We start from the raw sequence: 25,471 nt of genomic DNA, 5'->3' as shown, positions 1-25,471 counted from the left end.
TGTTTGCACACATCACTTTTGGCAACACTTTATTTCAAATGATTCAGGGAAATTACATATGAATCACTTTTACATTTCATTTTATTCCAAACACAGTGTACTGGTCATATTAAACCACCCATAAACAAGTATGGCTGACCGGCTTATGACACACAGATACACAATGTGGAAAATGTGGAACAAGTAAACACTGGGTTCTAAATTATTTTAAAGAGTCTGCTTTTGTTAGAAGCGCTGTGCCGAGCGGAGTGCTGCCTGACCTGCACTTTCCACAGTGCCTTCTTATGGACCTATAATTAGCCAGGGTTTAATCTAAGGTTGGATTTCAGCCAAAAAGTCTATGAGGATCTCTGTTCCATCCTCTTAAACCCACTGCCCAACCACACCTAGACATTTTAGATTCATTTAGCCAGTGACTGCAAAAAGTAGCATGCTCTAACTTTATAGCTTTGGTTAGAAAACAAATAAAGCCTAAAATATTCTTTAATGGATTGTATTGATCGTGCTCCTTAGGAGTGAATCCATTGGCCTTCTCCATATGGGATCACAATAACTCCCACTTCTCTGATGGAAACAAGCGACCGACTGTCCCAGTCAAGAGTAAACAGAAAGACTTACAGAGTAAAGTGCTTAGCTTTATTTAGTTCTGCAAGCACTTTGGATCATCATCATCATCATCACACTTTTCTTGTGATTAGCACCAATGAAAATGTCCACGCATCGACGCACGCATGTAAAGAGAAGGAGACCTCTTCATAAAGTGCACGGGGTGCATGCATACACACACACATACACACAAATCCACACGTACACATCGATACTGCACAGAAAACCACAGTGGCTGGGCCATGGAAAGGCGGATGTGCTTATGATCTTGACAAATGGTACATGTCGAGGTGGGGATGAGCCCAGGATCCATAAACCTCCCCAGTGGGGTTGCAGCTGTATGCTGTTTTCATAATATGTCCTGTGCGATAGTACGACAACTGAAAGTTATCATGCCACGTACATTTCAATCAATAAAAAAATTGTTATTAATAATAATAATGATAAGAACTTTGTAATACCATGATATTTTCAGAGACAGTGAAAATCTCATACTGTTGCAACCCTATTCCCTACACATCATCGCCTTACACCTGACCCCATGGTGTTATTGAGGCTTTCTGGGAGGCACGATCATGCCAGCAGTGTTGACACTGATGGGTGAGGGACAAAATGGTCAGGAGGCAAGGTCGGGCGAGGGCCGGAGGTCACGGTCATGTCGACCCTGGTCGTCCTCTGGTCTGCAGACTGCTGAAGTGCGCCTCCCTCAGGACTCTGTTGATGTAGTCATATGAGACACTTCTTTCGTCACCATGGAAACCGTGCTGCAAGGAGCTGGCAGAGACTTCGGGCTTTGGGCTGACGGGGTCCTGGGTCCTGCAGCTGTTTTGGCTGTGTATGCATGGTCTGGTGGTGGCCACTATTGCTCTCTCTGGACTGCTGATCCCATTGCTGCTGTCACTGCTGGAAGACTGCAAACACAGAACAGAGTTGGAGTCTGAACAGCAGCTTCACAGATGGATGCACAGCCTGTGAATAAAGACTGTCTAAGCTCTTTCTGACAGCGGCGCACTGTATGTGATCCCAAGACACGTGCTCTATCTGCAAAAATGCAGCAAGATTTACATTATAAGGTAAAAGACGTCAACTTTTATAGACAATCAGGAGCAAATCCACAATCTATGTATGTGTCTCACCTCTGAGTCCAAATCTGATACAAGCAATGAGGGACCCCCTCCTGACCTCTTGGCCTGAGGCCTCAGCTGTTGGTCTTCCTCGCTGTCGCAGCTATGGTGCCTTTTCCTGTACAAAACAGCGATGCAAGGAACAGAGAGATTGTGTGACAGAAATGATGCAGGGAGGGGGAGACAGATTGGGCGGAGGAAGCCAAGAGTATCAGAAAGAGAGTACATGACGAGGAACCAAAAATAGCAACACAGGCTGAAGCAGTTATATGAACAGGCATGTGGCACTGGTACTATGAGACCATACAGACTTACACAGCTTTACTGGGGTCTGTATGAAGCTATATTATATGACTAGAACTTGGATGCCTGAAAAATGTGACTTAGTCATAACATTGAATTACAATGACATAATAACTCAGTGTATTTTTCCATATGGTGATGATCCTATAATAAATAATTGTGAAATATTGTGAAAATGTATGTTCTCGTCTTTACCTGCTGTCAGTCAGCATTTCTCCAGTCTTATCGGATGCTTATTTTTGGCAAACAGAAAGGTTGACACTCCTTGTCAGCCGGGTTAAGATGTCTTATTTAAATGCTTTGGCAATGCTGCTCTCTCTCATCTCACTGGGAAGTCCAGGGTGTGTAAAACGAGCTATCTTCAGCCGGCTGAAGAAGCACCGGTAGCCACAGGAAAGCAAAAAAATCTCCGCTCTGCCAGCGTCTCGGCGGGGCCACAAATTTAGCCGAACGAATAAAAGCTAACAAGCAAGTTGCTAGGTATTCTCGTTTACGCTGTGAAATCTCGAGGAGCCCCGGTCATGACAGCAAAGAAGCAAGCTAGCCCGCTAGCTGCTACCTGCTACCGTTTGAGTAGCCACTTATCTAGCTAACTTTAGCTGCACTAACCGAAAGTTCTTCCGCTTTCGTATGACGTCTACTTGCCAATAAGCGTGTTGAATTGTTCTCTTTAGTTTGCAACAGTCCGCTACGAGAAACCAGACCGGCAAGTTTACGATAAATCTGATTTTAATGTCTGCGCTACAATACGTGATACTCCGAAGTCTTTTGGAAGACAATCGCGACTGCGAGCTTTCTTTTTTCTTTAACCCCGCCCCTCTGTTTACATGACGTAAATATAGCTTCCGGTGTGAACAAATAGAAGTGTCGGTTAAGGTATTTTCTCATTATTGTATCCTTCCCTATTGACCCATTTGCCTTATTTGTACTTTTAAGTGTTTTAAGTGTTTTTTTATTGTGTGTCGAACAAAAGTGCAAAAACGCGTTTGCTAACTATTCTTTAGAAAATATCATATAGCATTAAGCTAGCTTGTGAGTTTATATTTACTGTAATGTAATGTAGCTGCTATTAATGTGTGATAATGGTTTTCTCTTCTTCCAGTCTCCGCTATTTAGCTGCTGACAGAACTGGACTGACCTGATATAATTAGCCTACAATTAGTGCATAAGTATTTAGCTTTTATATTCAAGGGGTTTGACAAAAGAGTTAGAATAACTGTTCAGGAAGTACAGCCATTTTACACACAGTACCTCCCTTCAGAGAATCCAAAGTAGTCGGACCGTAATTGTAATTGTTTTGGCCAGGTACAGTCACTCCCTTTTAATTTTAGTGTAGCTTACTTTGATCTCTTGGTGGCTTAATGTTTATCACAAAACACTAGAGTGGATCAGTCCTCCTATCTAACTCTCGGCAAGTAAGCAAAAACATTTACAAATACATTTCTCAAAATGTCAAACTTTTCCTTGCCACATGCATCCAAAGAGAGCAAGACATCCATGTAAAAGGAGTAAAAAGAATCAATTTATGTGATGGGGGGATAAAAGATGGGAAAAAACATTGTCTTGTCTGCAGGGTAATCAAGTTAATGCAATGCATTTCTCCTGCAGATGAAGGTGATCCAGTACACTCCAGAGAAACTCCATACAGCTTTGGTCTCCAATTCTCAGTATTTAACTAAGGTTTATAGTAAGTACACAAAAGAAGAAAAGCGCCTTCTGGAGGAAGGATTCCACGCTGGGCAGCCGGGTTCCCTTTTCCAACTCCTCACCGTGCACTCTGACTCTGACTGGATCCTCGCTCACCCCGAGGAGCCCGAAGACTTTGAGGCCTTCTACAGAAAGCCTTATCGCAAGACCCCAAATGAAAGCCAGAGTACTATTTATATTCAAACCATAGGTGTGCATATCTGCATATCGTGTACTTAGAATCTCTATTTCTCTCAGTTCTAGCGGAGTATGTGTGGGGAGTTGTGAAATGTTTCTCACAGGATTTAGTAGCTTTCAGTTGATGCCCTTAGCAGTGGACATAGAGAGCATGAGAAGAAAAAATGAGAAAGAAAAAACTATAGTCAGTTAATTTTGGGCATTACAAATGGGTAAAGTATGTCTAGTGTGTGCAACAAAAGGGTGTGGTCTCCAAATTCAGCATGCCACTTGGTTGCTTAGGCTTAATTCTGCACTTTGTTTGTTGTAGGTTCTTTTGGAGAAGTTGCTGCCCAGACAGACCAGTATATGGAGTGGCTGCGAGATTACTGCCAAGCCTTCTTCTACGGGCTTTCTGTGAAGTTGCTTCCAGCAGTTGCAGTGTCTGAAACAAAGTGCTCTTTCAGGGTCAACAGTAACTCTTACAACCTTCAAATCCTTACTGGTAATGACTTAAAAATAAAAACAAAAAACGTACATTTAACAATTTTCCATATCAGTTAGTGACTTTGGACATTTTCCTTGCAGTGTCAATCTGGGTTGGTGCAATTTTCTTTGTCAGTACTGTTTTTCTCTTTAACTAAAGGCGATCTGCTACAATTTCTGAAGAAGAGGAAACCAAAAGATGCTTTTTGTATTGTTGGAATCACAATGATTGATCTCTACCCCAAAGATTCATGGAACTTTGTCTTTGGACAAGCTTCTCTGACAGAGGGTGAGGTTTCTAAAAGCAAAGCACTAGATTATTCAAACACAAATCAGTCTTGATGCAATTTTTTACATGACCATTGGGGAGGAGATGCTTAGTTTTTTTTTGTGTAATGCAATGTGACTGAGTAGCCACTAGATAGTGCTAAAGTGAAATACATTAGAGGGGAGATAGCTTCCTGTTTCCTTTCCTCAAATTTTTCCTAAATGTGTACAGGAATGGGCGTTTTCAGTTTTGCCAGATATGATGACAACTTCTATAAGAGAAGTTATGCTGGAAGGCTGAAGAAGCATCTTCAGCCAAGGCAGGAGGATTATTCTGTGTTTGACGGCTATTACACTCCACCGATCACTAGCTCTCTGCTGCTTCGATCCTGCAAGGTTACTAAGAAACATCTCAGTTTACTTAATGTATTTAGTTATTGTTGGTTTGCCAGTGGTCATGATCTGCCCACTTGTATCAACACGTCTTATCAAAGCACTTATTTCCATAGACCCTTGTAAACCTTCACTCTTGTGTCTGTTTTTAGTCTTCATTGTAACTGTAGTGTTTCTGCTCCAGACAATGACTCACGAGATCGGCCACATGTTTGGAATCTCACATTGCCAGTGGTTGAGCTGTGTCATGCAAGGCTCCAACCACCTCGATGAGTCTGATCGAAGGCCCTTGGACTTTTGTCCCATCTGCCTTCGCAAACTGCAGTTCGCAGTCGGCTTCAATATAGCTGAAAGATACAAGGTAATGACACATTGATTGCTGAAGACAAGGAGATAATTACAATATTAATCCCTTTACTCTCTTTACTATTTGGTTATTGAATAAATACAGCACCAGCAAGACATTAATTGGAGTTTATCAGACCATTGTTATTTTAACAAAGATATAGTCTCTGTGCTGGAATAGTGAGAGTTCATCTGAGTACTTATTTGATGTGGGGTCATGGGTTAAAAATATTGATTATTTCAGATTTCTAGCAAAATCTATGCGCTGCACTGTGTCCTCAGCCTACCTGACATGCTTGAGTTCACAGTGGGCCTTTAAATCAGACTGAATTTTGACCCCAATGTGCTGAGCAAGTAGATAGTAAAAAACATATTTCACACAGGCTGCTTCACAGTGCCGGCTTGATTTTTAACTTGGCGTTTTTTTTCTCGTACTTTATTTTGTTTTCCACGTTTTGTGGAAATGTCATCACACTGCACTTATTTGTTGTTTATGAAGCATCTGGTAACAGTCACTGTCAAAGCAAGAATGCAAGAATCTCCCACACAGTATTGAAAATGCATATAAAAATAAAAAAAATGGAAAGATACACAGAAATACATCAAATAAAAATCATAAAAAAGAAATAATATTTATTTTTAATATTTATAATATTTTTATAATATTTATATTTTGAATAATATAAAATAATATAATAAACATCAGTTAACCTTTTTTTTTTTTTTACTGTTTATCAGGCCTTACTTCACTGGATGGATGAAGATCAGACTCAAACATCAGTGAAGGCATCAGCCAGTCATACCACACCTCACTTTACAAAACCCACCGAAGCCTTTAATGCATCCAAACTTTGGGTCTGCAGGTGTTTGGAAATACTGGAAAAGGATCAATAATAGTTCTTTTTTACTCTATTTGAGCACTTTATAAATTGCATTCATCCACTCAGTCATACAAGCACTTTTTACAATCCCAAAAATGTTTATTCTTCAGGTCTAACACTACTGGAGTAATAGAAAGCCGTACCTCCTCCGTCATTTGGTGTTTTGATGAAGGTACTTGAGAGTGCTTTCTTACACCCTCCATCCAATTTTTTTCTGTTCTTAACATTTGTGTTGCTGTTTGATTATCAAAGTAGATTTTATGTATCAAAAGTCTAAGTATTGGCTAGCCACTGTAAACAGTCTACTGAACTGTGCTGATTAAAGCCCAAAACCATATGTAATGGGCATCTTGCGTGGTTGAGTGGGTCATCTACTGATCAGAAGGTCAGTGGTTTATTTGTCAGCTCCTTCAATCTGAAAAATATTGCCCCCAGTGCAATGTGATGCTTAGAAAGCACTTAAAATCATAGACTAAAACACTAAACAACTCTATTTTACTTAATGACGTGATGGTAGCACTTTGGAAACCTGTGTTTGCACAATGTAAATTCAATTAAACATGTAGTATGTATATAAGATTTATCATATAATGTTAGCATTTATAGGTTTACAGGTTTTGGAAGACTAAGCCAGCAAATTTCTTTTCTGTCAGTGTATCTGTGCTTTCTGGGATTAATTTGCATGTTTTCAAATAAATGTTGTGTTCAGTGAATGAACATGTTGTCAGTTTGTCTGCTGGGTTTTAGAGAATAAACCACGTTCACCTGTCTGTTTCACAGTGTTGCTTTATTACGAACAAACACGTTTTTGATACAAAAATTGTTTGCGGGTTGACATCCCGTATTAAATAGCAGTGCACCGTTAACTTAGTGACAGTTTGATTTGATTGCAAGTAAGACACATATAATCAAATTCTCCTGAGCTTCAGGTATTTCCCATAACAAGTGTAACAAAGATCTGTGCAACTGATTGTTCTTGCTGCAACATTAGCATCACATTTTGTCTGGCTATCGTTATTGAACTGATCACTGAGGTAATTATTGAGCGTCAGTGTTAAAGTCTCCTGTCAAACTAAGACACCTCCCTTAACGCTTAATCACTCTGAGTGTACCCTTTGTCACTGCCATCCATTAAGTGCAAGACTAAATGAAGCTTCTTCAAAGATAATTTAAAGGTACTGACACTGTTAAAAACACTGTTTGGTATATTAGGTAATTAAGGCACAATTATTACTTAGATACTGTGGTCTAAAAAATTTTGAGATTGCTCTCAGAAACCAGACCTACAAAGGCAGATTTTAAGCACTTAGTAAGCGTCTTTCTCTTCAGTGTATTCATGCTGTTACAGTTTATCAGCATTAGCCTTTAACTACCGTTCTATGGCTTGAACCCTTTATTACTCTCATTTTACATCAGCTTAAAAGGTAAAACACCCTCTACATCACTTAGTGTCAAAGTCAGAGAAATCATTTGGATCTCTAGTTCTCCTCAGTTTGCTCTTCACTCTCCTCCTTGTGGGCTGCATTGCTTTCAGAGCGTCTTCTCTTCATACAGGAAAATCCTCTCTTAGCAGGCTTCACCAAACCCAGGAACAAAGCACTCAGAGCCATGCCAGCTGCACAAGAGTAGAAGGCTGATCCATAGTTATGGGTCATGTCCACCAGCATGCCTGAGGAGCAAAGGAGAATAGAGGTAGAAGTAAGAACTAAAAAGCCAGCTTGTCAAAAAGGTCTGTGTACTCATCTTAAACAAAGGCTGGAAGCAATTGCATTGTGTCTTGTCATGCTCTGCAGGGACTGAATCAAATATCCTGATCTAGATGATCCAGCCAAACTTTATACTTTTGGTTTGTGTGTATTTTGCAAGATTATGAGTTGTAACTACAAGTATAAGAGTCCCATAAATGAACATGTGTGTTTTTCACTACTAAAATATATATTGTTTTAAGATATAGTATCATTTGTAGTAAAGTTGATCCTGGAGGTTATGTCCAGTAAATATGTCATTCCTCAGTACCTCCAAGTGGTGGTCCTGCCAGCCCAGCAAAGCTCTGGATGAAAACATAGACGCCAGCAGCTGAAGTCATCCTCTCTATGCCCACCACATCATCCTCAGCCAGCAGAGGAATGTGGGTGCACACCACAGTTCCCAGGAAGAACCCGTAGAGAGCACAGCACACAGCTAGGCCGTAAAACTCTGTGACCAAAGTAAATCCCACCAGCACCACAGTCAGTGTAATCACACAGGCTAAAAGCACCAAAAGCTTCTTCTTCCTAAACTGCCTCCGTGTGAGGATCCATCCAATAGAGAATCGGCCTAAGATTTCAGCCACGGCTATGGTGGAGAGCATGTAGGTCGCGTGGTCCTTTTCGACTCCTCGACTCTCACTCAGCTGGATGATGTAGAGCTGTGGAGCGAAAAAGCCCAGAGTGGCAAACAGTCCAAAGAGAGAATAGAAAATGAAGCTGCACTCTTTGAGGATGGAGAAGTCCAAGAGTTTGGAATTGTTTTCAGATAACGTTTTGTCAGCTGCATTGTTTAGTTCCTCTTTCATCGCTTGTTTTTCTGCATCTCTGCTTGTTTTTTCCTCTTTTTCAGATGTTTTTATTTCTCCCTTGCTTTCTTCCAGTTGTTCCCGTTCAATCTCCACCTTTGCTTCTTTGTGAGGTGAAGATGTCTGCTGTTGCTTGCCGCTGTCAGTGTCATTTAGAGACTGAACACCAGAGTCTGCAGTGCTCACAGAGCCTGTAGTTAGCTCGTTAGTCAAACTGCAGAAGGTATTTTGATCAGAGAATGCCTTGTTTGTCACAGAGACCCCTGAAGTTGTGCCCTCTGTACAGTCATTATGTTTGCTCAGATCTTTTATGGTTAAGGTGTCAGCCTCTGGTTTCAGCGTCTCATTGGGTTTAATAATTATCGGCCGAAGCAATGCGCCACAGATGATGATGATGCTTTGCAAAGCTCCTAATACTGCCATGGTATTTCTCCAGCCAATATGGTCCCTTAATGCTGCAAAGGCTAAGAGGGAAGAAGAGGCATTCCATGAGTGTCCACAAACAAATCTGCATGAGTATTAAGTATGTAATGTTCAAGATCTGGCTTTTATGAAATGAAAATGTGATCTTGAAACTGTTGCAAACTGTAATCTTTTCTTGATATTATTTGGGAATATTAATCACGTTTTTTCTAACCCCTGTCACTCACACTTGTCTTTAAAGCGTCTTTATGAAAAACATCCCACCTGGTGCCAAAGCAAACATTGACAGGGACTCTCCAGTAGAAGCGACAGCAGTGGCCAGAGATCGCCGATGGTTGAAATACTGAGAAAGGATGGTCACCGTGGGGAGGAAGGTCAGACAGTAACCCATGCCTGCACAGTTGAAAAAATATATACAAGAAATTCAAAGGATAACAGCATTCTGTGCAAAGTTTTTTGAAGTGGAAAAGTAGTGAAAAAGTGACTAAATGAATACCTGCAACTAATCCGTAGGTGATGTAGATTTGGTTTATGGAGCTGGTAAAGATGGTGGCGATGGTGCCAGAAGTAATAAGCAGTCCTCCAGTCATGACAACAAGTTGAAAGCCAAAGCGGTTGGTCATCATAGAAGCAAAAGGAGCTAAGTGGTACAGTGATTCTCATTATTTCAATGTTATTTTTGTATGCATGTAATGTTAAGTTTTGTAAAGCTGCAGCCACATAGCAACAACACATATGCTTACCATTGAATGCCATGACAAACACACTAATGGAAACAATCCAGGAGACTCGACTGTTGGTCTCTCCAAACTCATCTATCAAGTTCTGGAGGAAGATGCCAAAGCTTTTGATGGTGCCATAGGTGAACACCTCCACCAAGAAAAATGCCACAGCCACCACCCATCCCCAGCCACCGTCAGGAACCTCCGAGTACACATTGGGCCCCAAGAAACCACTCAATCCCATGCCCTGGAAAGAAAAACAGCGGATTAGCATAACTGCGAAGTAATCAATTAAAAAAAAAAGTAATAATAATAATAAATCAAATGTGCGTACTTTGAATGGATGATCGAATTAAGACAAAAACACAAAGTAGGGTGGCAACAAATGCTGGACTGTTACTGTAGAGGCGCTCTGACGCGTCAACGCGAGCGGAACGAGAATGCGCCCATAGCCGCAGGACACTGGCCGGGACTCGCTGTAAGTAATTACAGATCAAACCCACAATTCCGTTTCGCTCACACAAACCGGCAGGAATACTTTAATGACGCATTCGGGGAAAATTCATCTTAAACTGGAAATTGCTCTCCGGGTTCGGCAGCCTGAGCGGTAAATGTAAGGAGAAGCGAGTTGCCTTTTTTTTCTTCTTCTAGCAATAAACGATCCAGCATCAGGGGGCGCACGCGCTGCTGTGGTGCTGTAGGTACCTGCCGCACAAAAGCCAGCTTCAGCTCTGTGAGGACTGAGTCACAGCTTTTTGAAGTGTTCCTCTTCTGATCACAGGCAGTCTGAGTAAGAGGTGGTAAGCCTGATCCTTGTCAAATTACTCAAATCAGCTGACTTGATAACTGGCTGGTCTTTCCAGTAGAAGTTCATATAGTGTTACACCCTCTTTTATATCGGTCTTTCTTTAGCTGCTTGCCTCTTAAATAAAGTCTCTCTGTACATTCTTACGGACATCTGTTTAATGCACAAACACTGGCAGTGCTGCAACAAAAGATGGTCAGGAGGGGGAAAGGCAACTGAAGTTCAGTCTCTCCATTCTCCCTGATCAATTATTAATGAAGCTGAGCAAATATATTTTTATTTTTGTAAGAACGGGAGAAAAAATGAAGCAATAATGACAGATTAAATCCTAAATCCTTAAATGTACCACCAGGTGATATAGAAATACAGCTCCTTTGTGAAATTATGTGCAGGAATTATACATTTTTCATGCATCTGAGTATTTTTTATGGGATTCCCAGGTCTCCCAACCTACCTGTGTTTGGATTTATAATCTCCAGCATGGTTTGTTTGACCTCATAACTCTCCAGAGCTGCAAACCTGTTGTGTAAGTATCCCCCTCCTACCAGATTTTGTAAAATTTCTGAACCTAGCCTTCATAAGCTGTGCTGGTATGTTAAGCATAGTGTAAATCCTGTTTTTGATATACAGGCTTCTCATATTACATGTCATATATTGTTGAAAAACAAACAAACAAACAACTATGGCATTCTGTACACCTGCTGTAAATTTTCAGTTAAATAGTAAATGGCTAGTTACTATTACTAGTCCCTAAGGACCCCAAAGCGCTTTACACATCCAGTCATCCACCCATTCACACACTGGTGATGTGTGTAGCCACAGCCGCCCTGCGCACTGACAGAGGCGAGGCTGCTGGAAACTGGCGCCACCGGGCCCTCTGACCACCACCAGTAGGCAACGGGTGAAGTGTCTTGCCCAAGGACACAACGACCGAGACTGTCCACGCTGGGGCTCGAACCGGCAAGGCGAACTCCCAACTCTTGAGCCACACAATTACTCTGTATTCTTTTCTGTAAAGCATGTAAATATCAGTGAATGACCAGAATGATAAAAGTCTGTCATCATGCATATTCTTTATTATTACATGCAAAAGCAAACACACACAAGCACATCAATGGATCACATTTTGACTGTTGTTGCCATGATGCCAGGTCTCTCTTGAAAATTAGATTTTTAATCTCAATGAGATTTTTTACCTGGATAAATAAAGGACTAATAAAATAAAAAAAAACATTTTAACATATATTTTGTGACACTTACTAAGCTGTTCAGTGAATCTTCCAGTAACATTTTAATTTTATACATATGCTTACACATCCCTTTATTAGATAAACTGCTTGTTAACTCAAGCAGTAGAACATGTGATTGGCTGTTAACTCAGCCAATCACATAGCAGAAATTCAGTGTATTTAGGATTGTAGACATGGTCACTGAGCATCAGAATGGAGAAGAAAGTTGATTTAACTGACTTTGAACCTGGCATGGTTGTTAGTGCCAGATGGCCTGGTCTGCAGGGATTTTCCCACACAATCATCTCTGGGCTTTACAGAGGTCAGATTAGATTGGCCAGACTGCTTTGAGCTGATAGGAAGGCAGCAATAACGTAACCACTTGTTAGAGCCAAGGTATGCAAATAAACATCTATGGATGAACAGCACATCAAACCTTGAAGCAGATGGCTAAAGCAGCAGAAGACCACACTGGGTGTCACTCATGTCCAAACTGGACAATAGAAGATTGGAAAAATTTTGCCAGGTCAGATAAGTCTTGATTCACATGGTAGAGTTAGAATTTGCATAAACAACATAAAAGATTGGTGGTGGTTGTAGTGTAATGGTGTGGGGGATAGTTTTTGGTTTTTGGTCTTGTGTACCTAATAAAATAGCTGGTGAGTCACCCTCAACCAGTTGTGGCAGATGGATTGCCCTCCCTGAGCTTGGTTCTGCCAGAGATTTCTTCCTGTTAAAAGGGAGTTTTTCCTTCCCACTGTCTGACTGTTCGGATTTTCTCTCTGTTATTGTTGTAATAATATACATTATATATATTGTAGGGTAAACTACAATATAAAACCTCTGAAGGGGGCTGTTTTTGTGATTTGGTGATATATAAATAAAACTGATTTTAATAAACTGTTTTTTAAAGGTCAACATTTAACTAATTTACTAACAAATTAACTAATGTTTAATCAGTACGCACAAATGGTTCGGCTCTTTAAAAGTATCATTTCATAACCTAAGTGATCCGTTTCTTAAATATTATCAAATGCATCAAGGAAAGTAGTCACAAGACGAAACTAATCCCGAAGGATATAATCGACATTTAGACATGTTTAAGGCGTTGAAAAATACTAACTGACAACCACAGACTGCAGCTTGTTTTGTTTTGTTTTCTTTTGGGGTTTTTTCAGGCGTTTGAAATTTTTCTACCTTTATCGTCTTTGTGTGGATCCGAATTAATAGAGAAATATGATATATATGTGCTTTAAAATTAAATAAAATAAAATAGAACGGTTTAATTACAGCCGGAAATTGACCACTGAACAATATTTAGCTGTAAAGAAATAACTTTAAATTAAGAGCCAGAGACGCGGGTGGTAATGTTAACCTTTGGGTGCCCCACCCCAACGGTCCGTTCTCGTGCGACTGACGCAATCCGGTCCGTCTGCGGGGGCGCGTGATACCCTTGGGCAATAACGTCTAAATAAGTGCTCACAAATAGTTTGTAAGTATTTGTGCGTCGCGTGTTGGCCGGATAATTATTTGAAGTAGCTAATTAAAAGCGAACGTATTCGTTTGTAATGACATGGCTGTAATAAGTCGGAGTGAGCTGTCTCACCTGTAAGAAGCTACTTTCAGAGGGTCCTGTCTTCGCTCGTTGCTATAGTCCCGTAAGTGGCGCTCGAGCGACGTCAATAAACTTTCAAACTTAAGCTAACTTATGGTGCACATATTTCCACAGGCGTTTTTTTTTCTCACAAGGACACACACGTGTACACAGACACCCACACTGACATATATTACATATATGTAAGCACGTGTACAAGCATGCTGTATCAGATAAAAGCTGACATTCATGAACGAGAACGGGGTGGGGGGTGGAAGAAGGGGTTAAAGAGATCTGGTTGCAGCCAGTTCTTCATAGTACCCCGGCAAACTAAACACACATACACACACAAAGTTCTTTAACTTGGGGTGTTGTTTGAGCGGTGCTCTGAGTTAATAGCTGGCCAGAGAGAGAGAGACAGACTGGGAGTTTGTGCCCAACCTCAGGCTTGAATATTTGAAAAACGTTTTGTCAAATCAGAAAAGTACAGATTTGTTGTTTGTTTGTTTTTTAAATCCTTAAACTTTGTTTGGTTAAAAAGTGATGACTGACATTTACCTGAATTAAGGATTGCACTTTTTAGGGTATCCTACAGTTACATTGTCCATTCATACATAATGTAATACTTGTTTTTTTCTTAAGGATTCTTTAAAAAACAAATACTGTCCAAGGAACTAACTCTGCTGCTCTATGCCAAAAGATTTTACTCACTGACATCTGACCCAGTGGGCTTACTGACGACTCTTTTGATGTACCTATAAAATTTCAGCTTTTTTGTTGATTAATTCTTAACCACAAATGCTGACACCATCTTAAAACTGTTAGGAACTAGACAAACATCACACGTGCTGGTGTGATGAAGCAGAAAGTTGAGCACGGGTCGTGATCAGAGGCTAACTGATTTGCCCTCAACAAACTAGGCTGCTTTGATAAAAAGTGGGTTGCAACAGGAACACTACCTGCATGATTAGAGAGATCACGTCTCTTATTACAGGATATGTAACAGGTTTTGAAATGATTTAAGGTCATTTGGATCGACTGATCTCTTTATTCTGTGTAAGCTTACGCTGCAAAATCTTGAAATGTAGTTAATAATTTTCCATAGAAGCTTAAACATAGCAGCATCTTGGTCCATGCTAGTTTATAATACTCTGATCCTAGACTGCACAACAGTCACAAACACTCAGATTTAAAACTAGTAGCACTGGTCAATGCCTGATACTAGTTAATAAAGCTGTATTATTGATGTGCTGTGTTGATACACAGGGATGTCTAGCATGTTCACCATTCTGTAGCATCAAGTCTTCTTTTAACAACAGCTCATAATCTGAGGAGACCAGCTGCTGGACATTTGAGAGAGAAATATGGTCACATTGTACTGGGTCGTTTTTGTCATATTTTTCCTGTCATGGTGTGCCAGATGTTTTCAGCTGGTGAAAGGTCTTCACTTCAGCACCTGATCTCTTCTCCTATGAAGTCATGCTGCTGTAATCGTTGCAGTGCGTGGTTTATCTTCATTGTGCTCAAATATACAAAGACTTCACTGAAAAAAATGTCATCTGGATGTTGCTCTAAAACTTGTATATACCCTTCAGCAGTGATGCTGCTTTTTAAAGTGTGTAAGCTGACAATTCCATAAGAACTGATGCATCCACGTACCATCAGAGTTGCAGGTTTTTGAACCAAGCACTGATAACAAGCCAGATAGTCCTTTGTTTGATGTCCATGTCTTCCAAAAATAATTTCAAATTTTGATTTGTCTGACCAAAGAACAGTTTTTCACTTTGCCTGAGTCCATTTTAATTTCACTTTTGCCCAGAGCAGACAGCAGCGTTTCTGGATCATGTGCAAACACTGGTTCTACTTTGTACAGTAGAGCTTTAACCTGCATATGCAGATTTTAATGCACTTCCTCCTGAGGCTGTCATGATTTGGCAGTGTGGTGGGAAGTATGTGGACCAAAATGTAGGACTCTTGATAGAAAATAAGCTCCAGAGGCAGGTTTATTATGGAACTCTTACATCAAAAGCTGAGCTAATAATCAACAACCGATAATCACTAGTGGACGTGGAACAAGGACAACACACTACCAAGTGGGAAAGAAATGACAAGAAACAAGGGGACATTCAGACGACGACAAAGAAGAGGAAACAGGTGGGAGCATAGTTGGGACCAATCACGGAAACAAGACTTGGGAAAGTAAAGCCGAAAGCTAAACACCTGGGACAAAGTTTACCAAAATAAAACAGGAAGTAACTAAAACGGGAGAACACTGAACGCAGAAAAGGAGACTTCTCTGTGTTAGGTGTCAGGAAATGCAGAGGGAGACATAACAAAAAGGAAGAGAACGTAAACAAACTAAAACCAAGAACTAAACTACAGCCTAAGGATAAAAACAAAGCAGCACACCATTGATATCTACAATCCATGGATAAAAAAATTAGAACTAATAACTCAGAATACTAAACAATATAAATCTTAGTCCATAACTCAAAATGCTGAGTGAAAAGATCCACGACCATGACGGAGGAGCTATCACGAGCATATTGATTTTCAGTCTTGTTCCTTCCTTTTCAGTCTCTGTGTTGCTGCCATGCAATTCAAAGTGAACAAACAGTCTTTGTGAAATATTTCTATGTTTTCTTTGCTCTATTTTTTCTATTGTGATTAGAATATGGGCTTTTAGATTTGTAGATCATTGCTTCCTGTTTTTATTATTACAAAGCATCCCTTTTTGGGGAATTAAGGTTATAATTGCAAGTAATCTTTTGCAGGTTTTGATTCAAAATGGCGGAGGGCACACCCCAGCTTCCTCTTGCTGCAATGCTGCTATTCGGGCTGCTGCTCCACACAGTGTCCCAGCATGGACCCACAGCTGATAAACCCAAAGAAAAACCCAATTTCATCATCATACTGGCAGATGACATTGGCTGGGGTGATCTGGATGCTAATCAGCTCGAAGAGAGGGCAAACAACACACCTTACCTCAACCTGATGGCCCTGCAAGGACTACGGTACAGAATTTGATTCAGATCTATGAACCTTTTCTTATTTTATATTCATTATGTATCAGACGGATGTTTCTACCCTTGGGTGTTTTTGATGTCAGTATTTCAATACTATTATCTGAGGCACAGTACACCAGCATATATAGTTCAGTACTAGTAAACTCAGTGATGGAGAATACTGCTGCTTTGACAGTCATAAAGGCTAAAAAGGCTTGGTGTTCACAGGGTACTGTATCAAAGAATATTAATGGAAGGTGGACTGGAGGGGACAATTCAATTAAGTAAGCGCTTTGGCAACAGTGGGATGGAAAAATGCTCTTTTAACAGGAAGAAACTTCTAGCAGAGCTAGGCTCATGGAGGGGCAGCCATCTGTCACGGCCGGTTGGGTTTGAGGTGAGCAACACAGGATGAAGGCATGCTCTGGAACTGAGCTAGAGATTAATAATAAGTAATTATTATTAACCACACTACCACAATTAGTTAATAATTAGTGTCACAGGAAAAGATGTACAAGCAACAGGGATGGTTCCAACCTCCAGAGCATTACAAGGAGTGGAGTGAAGATTTTGTCAGTGCATCAAGAGGTAGCACACATTGCTGTCTTCTGAAAAAGAGCTGTGACCTTTGCATTTCTAATTAAGTCTAATCTTATCTGAGCTCAGGGGAAAAGTAAGCGGACTGTTGTTCAGTGGCCCAACGTTCTCTTTTTAGACAAAAGTCAATATTGTGTTTAGAAATCGAGGACCTGCACTCTAGAGGAACACAGGAGAGATTAAGAATACAAGTCCGGTGGGAGTCTGTGATTTTGAGTGCCATACTATCTTCTCATATTGGTGGCGGATGGTTCAGTGTGTTTGATGAAATCCACAATCAGCTTAGTCATTTTTGAGCCCTCCATCTATTGACATTCTTTATGGAGATGCTGATTTCCTTTTCCAACAAGGCATAGCACATGGCAACTGTGATGGACCAAGTTGAAAAAGCAGGAGGACTCAAAGGAATGAATAGAAAATAGGGTTTCCATTTATTTAACCCCAAAAATCATATTTACAAAAATACCAAATGTTGAGCTCATAAAAGAGATCAAAGAAACAAATCAAAGCTCAGGCAAAGACTGCAAATTTAACAAACCAAGCAACTGCCCAAACAAACATAACTGACCTAACAGGAAATGACACACAAGGGTATATATAATGGCTGATCAGACCACTATGACACACGAGGGGTAACTAAACAAAACACAATTATAAACCACGAAAATGATGCAGTACTGCGTGGTTTGTTTATAAACTAAACACCAAGGAAGAAAATCAAAACCACTGAACCCTAAACTCAAATATCTAATCAAATACAAAAGCTTTTTTTAAATTAAAGAAAATACACATTCTCCCCTTCAGCAGGAAGTGGTGGTGCGGTCCAATTATCGCTCTTTGTATTTAGTGGTTTCAAACCCTGTCCACACCCTTTTGTCCGGCAACTCCCAGGGATGATGGCAGGTAAGTAGTTAGTCAGAAGTCAAACAAAATAATGAACTGGTATGAATACATAACCTAAATGTGCGCGCTTGCAAATGGAACAAATGTATCCAAACCAATCAATAAACTTATTGGAAACTAAAATGTGTTATTGTGTTCAAATGAAGAAATGAAAATACACAAGCGTTACCGACTTTAGAGTGTGGCCATGGATTTGGCCGTCACAGCAGCAATGCCAAAACTACTACCAAATAAATTGTTGACCATGTTATTACTGTTTGATTAGCAAGCCAGTTTGCTTGACCTGAAGTCCATAGAGAAAATATATGGGATATTATGTTAGAGGAAGACTTTGAGGCAGGAAGTTAAGTTACAAGTGGAGCCTTTATTTGTGAGTCCTTTTAAAGACAAAGTTCTCACACAGACCATGGGAAAAGGAACAAAAGTGGAAGCACAACAACAAGAAAGCATGACAGAAGGCATCAGGCAACACCGGAACAAACAGAAATCCAGAAAACGTGAAACACAGGACATAAAAGCATCTTGATCATGTATTTACACAGATAACACAGAGCAGAACACACAAGGAAACGGTTCATAACAAGAGGAGTCAGTATGAGAGATGCATACAGTCACAAAGCCATGCAGGATAGCTAGAACTAGACACTAAAAAGAACTCTCCATTGTAAACCTGCCAACAACCAAAAGTCAGATAACATTGAGACAAGAAGACTCCTGCACATTAACCAAGATGAAAGAGACAATGAACGTTATGAAGCACAGATACATAAACAAAACAGGGAACACAGTCTGGGAAATAGAATAATAAAATCAGAAGTCAGTGATTTTGAAAGAAAATTTCACTAAAATGACAGTGAAATAAAGAAAAAGTGAAGCTTGATGTGGTTAGAATAATAATGAAAACTAAACAGAAACTTAAAAAATTCAAGAATAACACAAAACCACAATATGGTATGATGATAAAATATTTTTATGTTTTTAATTCTCTAGAATGACCGACTTCCACTCCCCAGCCTCGACATGCTCTCCGTCCCGTGCTGCTATCCTGACAGGTCGTTATGGCCTAAGAAACGGGGTGACTCACAACTTCGGGGTGAAGTCTCTAGCTGGCCTGCCTCTGTCTGAAGTTACCTTACCCCAGCTACTACAGAAGGCAGGATATCACACTGCCATGATTGGGAAATGGCATCTTGGACACAATGGACTATACAGTCCAACTAACAGAGGTATGTGGGACATTTAAGCAAAGTGTCTGTCAACTTCATGTAGTGGAAAAAATAGCAGTTAGTTTTAGATAAGAACTATTTAAGTGCAAAATATAAGCATAATAATATAATATAATAAAATAACATAATGATATATTACACTGTGTCATTATTTATTTAACAAAAACTGAGCCAAAATGTGGAAGCAGTGTTTAGAAAATAAGTGTAGTCCATGGTTTAATAGCTTATAGAATCACCTTTAGCAGCAATAACTTTAAATATTCATTTTCTGTGTGACTTTGTCCCCCATGTTGTCTTCCCTCGCTTTCAAAGGTTGCTGAGGTTTATGCACAGCTTTTTTAATGCCCCAACATAGTATTTTAGTCAGGTTGAGGTCTGGAATTTGACTGGGCCATTATAACATCTTGATTTTGTCTTTGTCAGTCATTCTGATGTGGATATGCTGCTACATGTGGGATCACTGTAATGTGTTGGACAAGCTGTCAGACAGATGGCCTCACATTTCACTCTACAATACTTTGGTACATCAATGCAGAAGTCTTTGTTCACATTTAACATCACAAAACTAAACCATTCTACCTTTAAAACCTTTGAAATGACACACACTGTGCTTTCTTTTACCATGACAGTATATTAGACTTGGTTTTGTCACTTCAATATGTAAATCTTTGATACACAATTTGATATGCAATTTTATTTAAATGTACTGATAAGGTTTCAAAAACTCTGTTCTAAATCACAGTAAATTGTATGTTTCAACTGGAAACCACAAGCTACTCTATACTTTGAGAATTTATAGAAGTATAAGATATGATTAAGTCTAAGAGAGATGGGGGTAATATTTACATTTGCTAGTGACCAATCCAGATAGAAAACTGCTAAGAGTTTATAGTCAGTTGCTAAGAGTTAGCAAAAACGGCAGCAGTACAGCCAGAAGAAATGCTGAAAAAATTAATGTGCAGGAATTTATCTATCAGTTGAGCATTCGATACTTTTTGTGTGTTTCACATAAAACAGTGATCAGTGGGTTAATGTAGACAGTTTTCCTGTTGCACAATGCTGTATCTTTCCACTTAAGTTTTGTTGTTTGGTATCTGTGAAACATTTCCCAACCTCACTGCAGGGAGCAGACTGCACAGGGTCACTAATCACGTCCTCCAACCAGCTGTGTCTAGTGAGACAACATATTTGCACCTGACAACACACAGGCCAGACTTACAACTGCCCCCGTCCCATCCCCTTCCCTGCACCACAACCACAAAAGTTTCACATCAGCATCTTTAAAGCACTGACTAGCCTTGTGCTCAGGCAGGTATAAACAGGTAGTGCAGGGAAAAATACCTGACTACTCTAGTTACCATAAGGACACGTGTAGAGAGTTGAGAGATAAGACCTTTTTTATGGTAAGGTGATAACATGCTGATACTTTGATCAATATTTGCAATATTTTCTATATCTCTTGTGCAGGTTTTGACTACTACTTAGGTATTCCCTTCAGTAATGACATGGGATGTACTGATATCCCAGGATATAACCTGCCCCAGTGCCTCCCCTGTGACTCACATGGACCACAAGTGATCAGGTGTAGTACTGTGACAGTGTCACACAATAATGAAAGTATAGGTTGCACAGTGACTAGCAATACTTTTCAAGTAGCTATTTATTTATTAGAAGGTTTTTTTTTTTTTACTATACTATAACAACCATGAATGGATGCCAGTTCTTTCTTCCAAGGCCTCACCAAGCGAAATGTAGTTTTATTACAATCTATTGTTTTTGTGCTCTAGATTGAAGAGGAACATACATGGAGGTTGTTATTCCAGAATCGGCCTTCCTCTGATTGAAAATAGCACTATTGTGGAGCAGCCGCTTGACCTGTGGACACTAACAGAGCAATACAAGTCTGCTGCACTCCGGATTATACACAATGCAAGGTACAATGAGGTTGCACTAATTTACACAGACCTTACACCTTCCTAGTACTGGGTTGAACCCAGTACAGCACTGTATGAGCTAAAAACATATTTGCACCTCATGAGTTACCTGTGTTAAGTTTAGAAAGGTTACTGTAGTGCAAATATGCTGTAAAAAATGTACATTAACGCAGCACAGCATTTCCTGAGCCTTATTTTGCAACCATGTGTCTGAGCCAAAAATGCCCTAGTTCCCTACAGAAGAAAGAAAGAAAGAAGAAAGAAAGTGTACTTTATTGGTCCCCGTGGGGAAAATCCCTCTCTGCATTTAACCCATTCACTCAGTGAAGCAGTGGGCAGCCATTGGGCGCCCGGGGAGCAGTGTGTGGGGACGGTACCTTGCTCAGGGGTACCTCAGGGTAGCTGTTCAGCCAGGTATGTTACATCTTTCTTTAGACAATATGCGTGTGTGTGAAAGTTAAGAAGTGAAATCTGATGTGATTTAGAGTTTCACGCATTACTTCCACAACAATAGAAACTGTTGTCCTTTACTATGTCTGTGCATATGATTCTCTTTGAATGATTCCACGTGAGGCTTTTATCATCGGCTTGATCTGACCAGTGTTTCAAAATGCTGCTTTATTGCCTGAGGATATGCATGTACTGTGGATCCTCTGTCGACACATGGTGGGGGGGTGAAACCAGGTACTAGCTCTTGCAGACATCTGTAGTTGATTGCCTTGGATGACAAAAGGAGAAGCTGCTGCAGTCTACACAGTTGTCTATGTTTATCATAATGAAAGAACATTACCACAATGTTTTAGTATGGCTCTGTGGTGTGCTTTAGGACTTCTGAACCCTTCCTGATGGAAATTGTTAATAACAGGATAGCCTGCTAACAGAGCAGTAGAGTATATATTTTTGAAATATGCTATATTAAATTTACAAACATAACAAAACACATGCCTTTATGTTACATGACTGCATCATTTGAACGAGTGTAGCTGTGATTGTAAGTAATGAGCTGTAAAGACATAGAAGGGTTTTTTTGTTTGTTTGTTTTTATCAGTGAAGCTCTTTTAAGTTGATAATGCTGTGTTTTGGATGGAAAAATTAAATTGCAAGCACAGAACTCCTTGTTTTTTGACAGACATGGTTTTATTTCAGTTTAAGCATGAGTAAAAATGGGTAATTCTGATGTAGAAGCTGGTTTGGAGCTTTTGAATGAAGCACAATACAGCACAATAGCATGGCAGATATCCTGAGGCATCATCAGCAGGAAATACACCGCTGATGGCTGCTCTCCAAGTACCCCATAACTGTGTTTGTCCAGGATTACTGTTATGTTGCTGTGACAAGTGTCTGAAATAGCATTTGGCAGTCAGTGAATGAAGAGTTTGTCAGGTCATTTAGCTTTAATACAAATCTACTTGTAAGCCAATAGTTTATTTTTTCAATGCAGCATCCGCCAGCCTTATTTTTTTGACACAGTTTCCTTTTATTAATTGTATTTTCAGTGAGCGAGGACAACCTTATCTGCTCTACATAGCACTTGCTCATATGCACGTCCCCTTGGCCCCTCCACTATCTCCAGATGCCCCTACCACTGATAATCACCCAAATAGTGGAGTGTATGCTGCCAGTCTGCGAGAGCTGGATAGTCTGGTTGGGGCAATAAAGAATGCTTCTGAGGCCACAGACAGAGACAATACACTCATCTGGTTCTCTGGTTGGTCACCTGGATTCATGTCTGATATTCTGACAAAGCCTGTAATACTGTCTTGAATGTCTTGCCTTGTGTGCACACTCTTTACAGGTGACAACGGTCCATGGGAACAGAAATGCCAGTATGCAGGAAGCGTAGGGCCCTTCAGAGGCAAATGGCAGACCAGCAAAGGTAAATAAAATAAGCTTTCTGAGCAGTATAACGTCCACTTTATTGCTTTGCATCATCATATTTACATTTTTTTCTGCCTGTGTACTAGGTGGCGGTTCAGCTAAGCAGACTACGTGGGAGGGTGGTCACAGAGTGCCTACAGTGGCTTATTGGCCTGGAAGGATCCCTGCAAATACCACCAGCTCGGCCCTGCTCAGGTGCACCACTTTAGTAGCATGCACAGGCTAGTTTATATCATTTAAATAGGTATATGCATACAATATATTTGTGAATATAGATGAGCAATTTTATAAATCCTATAAAATATATGACTACCCTACACGGTCATAAAGCCAAAGAGTACAGAAGAACCTTGTTTACTGACTCACCCAGCAGTCTTTTACCAGCCATTAAAAACAGTGCTTACTCACTCCTTATCTCTTTGTGCAGTGGTATGGACATCTTCCCAACTGTTCTGTCTCTGGCGGGGGTAACACTCCCTTCTGACAGACGTTATGATGGCATTGATGCCACAAATATCCTCCTACATGGTGAACAGTTGGGCCATGAGGTGAAAAAAAAAAATTCACTTTGAATTTATATTTAGCTGTATACACTTGCTGGCCACTTTGCTACGTACACCTGTTCAGCAGTTGTTAGTGCCAGTCAGGCTGGTCTGAGTATTTAAGAAACAGCTGATCTGCTGGGATTTTCCTGCACAACCATCTCTAGGGTTTGCAAAGAATGGTCCAGGAAAAGGAGATAATATCCAGTGAGCGACAGTTCTTTGGTCAACACTGCTTTGTCGATGACATAGGTCAAAGAAGAATGACCAGCTGATGGGAAGATAACAGTAACTCAAATAACCACTCACTGGACCAAAATCTCTGAGAGTTTTGACAACTTATTGAATGCTTTGATTATTTATACAATGAAGATTTAGGGCAGTTCTGAATCCCAAAGAGGGTTTAGCCTGGTATTAGCAAGGTGTATTACCAAGTGGCCTGCGAGTGTACTTTTCACAGTGATGTTGTATTTTTGAGTTGCCTGCAGACATCAATCCTTCTTTTCTGTAGTTTCTCTTCCACCCTAACAGTGGTGCTGCAGGGAGGTTTGGTGACCTTCAGACAGTTCGCAGTGGGAGACACAAAGCTTTCTACATCACAGGTACTGGTCAAATGGAGGGCATGCGTGCCCACCATCCACAATCCATTACACTACAGTCGGGCATGATGTCATGTTATTAAAACAGCTTGAGAAACAAACTTCTCTAATGCTGATGACGTGTTTATTCACGTATGTTTGCAGTGCTGCTTGTTATGCCCTACCACTGTGGTGGATGGTTTACATAATGTCATCATGGTGGTACCAGACTGGTGACCCTGCTCTGCAGACAGATGTTTAAAAGAGAAAAACAACCCTAAAGGCTACATTGTAGCAGATTCATTCTCATCCTGAAGCATCATCTTGCAAAAATGACTATCTTTGCATTTATTTAAATAATTCTAAACCCTGAACTAAAGTAGTAACTCAGCAGCGTTTCAGAACACTCTTCAGTTTAATGTAGGCGAAAAGGGGCTTATGGGGAATGCATGTATTCCTGTTTCTTTATAGGTGCAGCAGAAGCATGCAGTGGAGAAACAGGAAAGCAGCAGGTCCACGATCCTCCACTAATATTTGATCTTGAGCGTGATGAGGCTGAGGAAACACCTTTGGATGTCAAGACAACTGAATACCAGGTGGTAGCGGAGAGGATCGCTCGGAGGAGGGAGAAGCTATTATGGGACATCGCCACTGACAAGTCAGTGTCCATCGCAGATTACAGGACAGACGAGTCAGCAGCACCGTGCTGTGACCTGACACAGACTGTTTGTCGTTGCCCCAGGCTGGGTTGAGGGTGGAATTCACATGTAAACACTCACACAAGAGGCTGATAAGACGGGCTCATAGCTGGAGAAACAAGTCTCACTCTTTAAAAAAATGTGATTAGCACTTTGTTTGTAGAAGAAGCCATTAGTGAAGGGGTTCAATGGCCAGAGGCTACAGGACATGTACAAACAAGATGAGAGGGCAAAGAGAAGTAGGTGGATGAACTTTGGCCTGTTAGTAAAACAGTGGCTGGAGTAATTCTCAGTAATTTTAGAAAAATAACACATCTTATATCAGATCATAAGACATACTAAATTTAGTGGATAGGATTGGGCTTAGGGCAGAGACTTTTGTTGCGATAATCAAATTTTGGAGACCAAACATCTGAAAATAGATCCTTATTGTTATCTTGTTGAATATTTGATGGCTTTTATTATAATATTCAAACATTTATAATATAATTACAAATAAAAAACAAACAAAACAA

General features: G+C 40.3%; 4 protein-coding genes across 12 annotated transcripts; 2 read left to right on the top strand and 2 right to left on the bottom strand.

Annotated features, from left to right (window-relative positions):
- Positions 1 to 9: 9 nt before the first annotated feature.
- On the bottom strand, positions 10 to 2,634 carry si:dkey-21c1.1 (protein FAM104A-like). The gene is made up of 3 exons (XM_005932819.3): positions 2,229 to 2,634; positions 1,743 to 1,848; positions 10 to 1,517 (listed from the first exon to the last, which is right to left on the bottom strand). The coding sequence occupies exons 1-3, from the start codon at positions 2,243 to 2,245 to the stop codon at positions 1,260 to 1,262; spliced, it is 381 nt and encodes a 126-aa protein (XP_005932881.1). The 5' UTR covers positions 2,246 to 2,634; the 3' UTR covers positions 10 to 1,259.
- Positions 2,635 to 2,819: 185 nt separating this feature from the next.
- On the top strand, positions 2,820 to 7,042 carry LOC102311907 (archaemetzincin-2). 2 transcript variants are annotated; one of them, XM_014336983.2, is made up of 7 exons: positions 2,820 to 2,909; positions 3,642 to 3,930; positions 4,228 to 4,401; positions 4,543 to 4,671; positions 4,882 to 5,045; positions 5,227 to 5,403; positions 6,126 to 7,042. In XM_014336983.2, the coding sequence occupies exons 2-7, from the start codon at positions 3,642 to 3,644 to the stop codon at positions 6,279 to 6,281; spliced, it is 1,089 nt and encodes a 362-aa protein (XP_014192469.1). In that variant the 5' UTR covers positions 2,820 to 2,909; the 3' UTR covers positions 6,282 to 7,042. The 2 variants fall into 2 exon arrangements, with proteins under 2 accessions (XP_014192469.1, XP_005932882.1); XM_005932820.3 differs by lacking the exon at positions 2,820 to 2,909 and adding an exon at positions 2,916 to 3,448.
- A 24-nt stretch (positions 7,043 to 7,066) lies between these two features.
- LOC102312435 (monocarboxylate transporter 7) lies at positions 7,067 to 13,751 on the bottom strand. 3 transcript variants are annotated; one of them, XM_005932822.3, is made up of 6 exons: positions 13,608 to 13,751; positions 9,989 to 10,214; positions 9,742 to 9,885; positions 9,510 to 9,638; positions 8,285 to 9,286; positions 7,067 to 7,937 (listed from the first exon to the last, which is right to left on the bottom strand). In XM_005932822.3, the coding sequence occupies exons 2-6, from the start codon at positions 10,209 to 10,211 to the stop codon at positions 7,747 to 7,749; spliced, it is 1,689 nt and encodes a 562-aa protein (XP_005932884.1). In that variant the 5' UTR covers positions 10,212 to 10,214; positions 13,608 to 13,751; the 3' UTR covers positions 7,067 to 7,746. The 3 variants fall into 3 exon arrangements, with proteins under 3 accessions (XP_005932884.1, XP_005932886.1, XP_005932885.1); XM_005932824.3 differs by lacking the exon at positions 13,608 to 13,751 and adding an exon at positions 10,673 to 10,772; XM_005932823.3 differs by lacking the exon at positions 13,608 to 13,751 and adding an exon at positions 10,302 to 10,631 and having other exon boundaries at positions 7,068 to 7,937.
- arsg (arylsulfatase G) lies at positions 10,361 to 25,471 on the top strand. Of its 6 annotated transcripts, XM_014336979.2 has the most exons (12): positions 10,680 to 10,767; positions 11,213 to 11,298; positions 16,370 to 16,609; positions 19,091 to 19,326; positions 20,794 to 20,908; positions 21,114 to 21,260; positions 22,757 to 22,968; positions 23,056 to 23,136; positions 23,225 to 23,333; positions 23,566 to 23,686; positions 24,192 to 24,282; positions 24,730 to 25,471. In XM_014336979.2, exons 3-12 carry the CDS (start codon positions 16,383 to 16,385, stop codon positions 25,008 to 25,010), a joined length of 1,620 nt encoding a protein of 539 aa, XP_014192465.1. In that variant the 5' UTR covers positions 10,680 to 10,767; positions 11,213 to 11,298; positions 16,370 to 16,382; the 3' UTR covers positions 25,011 to 25,471. The 6 variants fall into 6 exon arrangements, with proteins under 6 accessions (XP_014192467.1, XP_014192465.1, XP_005932887.2 ...); XM_014336981.2 differs by lacking the exons at positions 10,680 to 10,767; positions 11,213 to 11,298 and adding an exon at positions 10,361 to 10,445; XM_005932825.3 differs by lacking the exons at positions 10,680 to 10,767; positions 11,213 to 11,298 and adding an exon at positions 12,204 to 12,527.

The sequence above is a fragment of the Haplochromis burtoni genome, unplaced genomic scaffold (assembly GCF_018398535.1).
Source record: "Haplochromis burtoni strain Fernald_Lab_line unplaced genomic scaffold, NCSU_Asbu1 Contig_162, whole genome shotgun sequence".
NCBI classification, from domain to species: domain Eukaryota; kingdom Metazoa; phylum Chordata; class Actinopteri; order Cichliformes; family Cichlidae; genus Haplochromis; species Haplochromis burtoni.
Note: the sequence above shows the minus strand (reverse complement) of the source record. Positions and strands in the feature narration are given on the sequence as shown.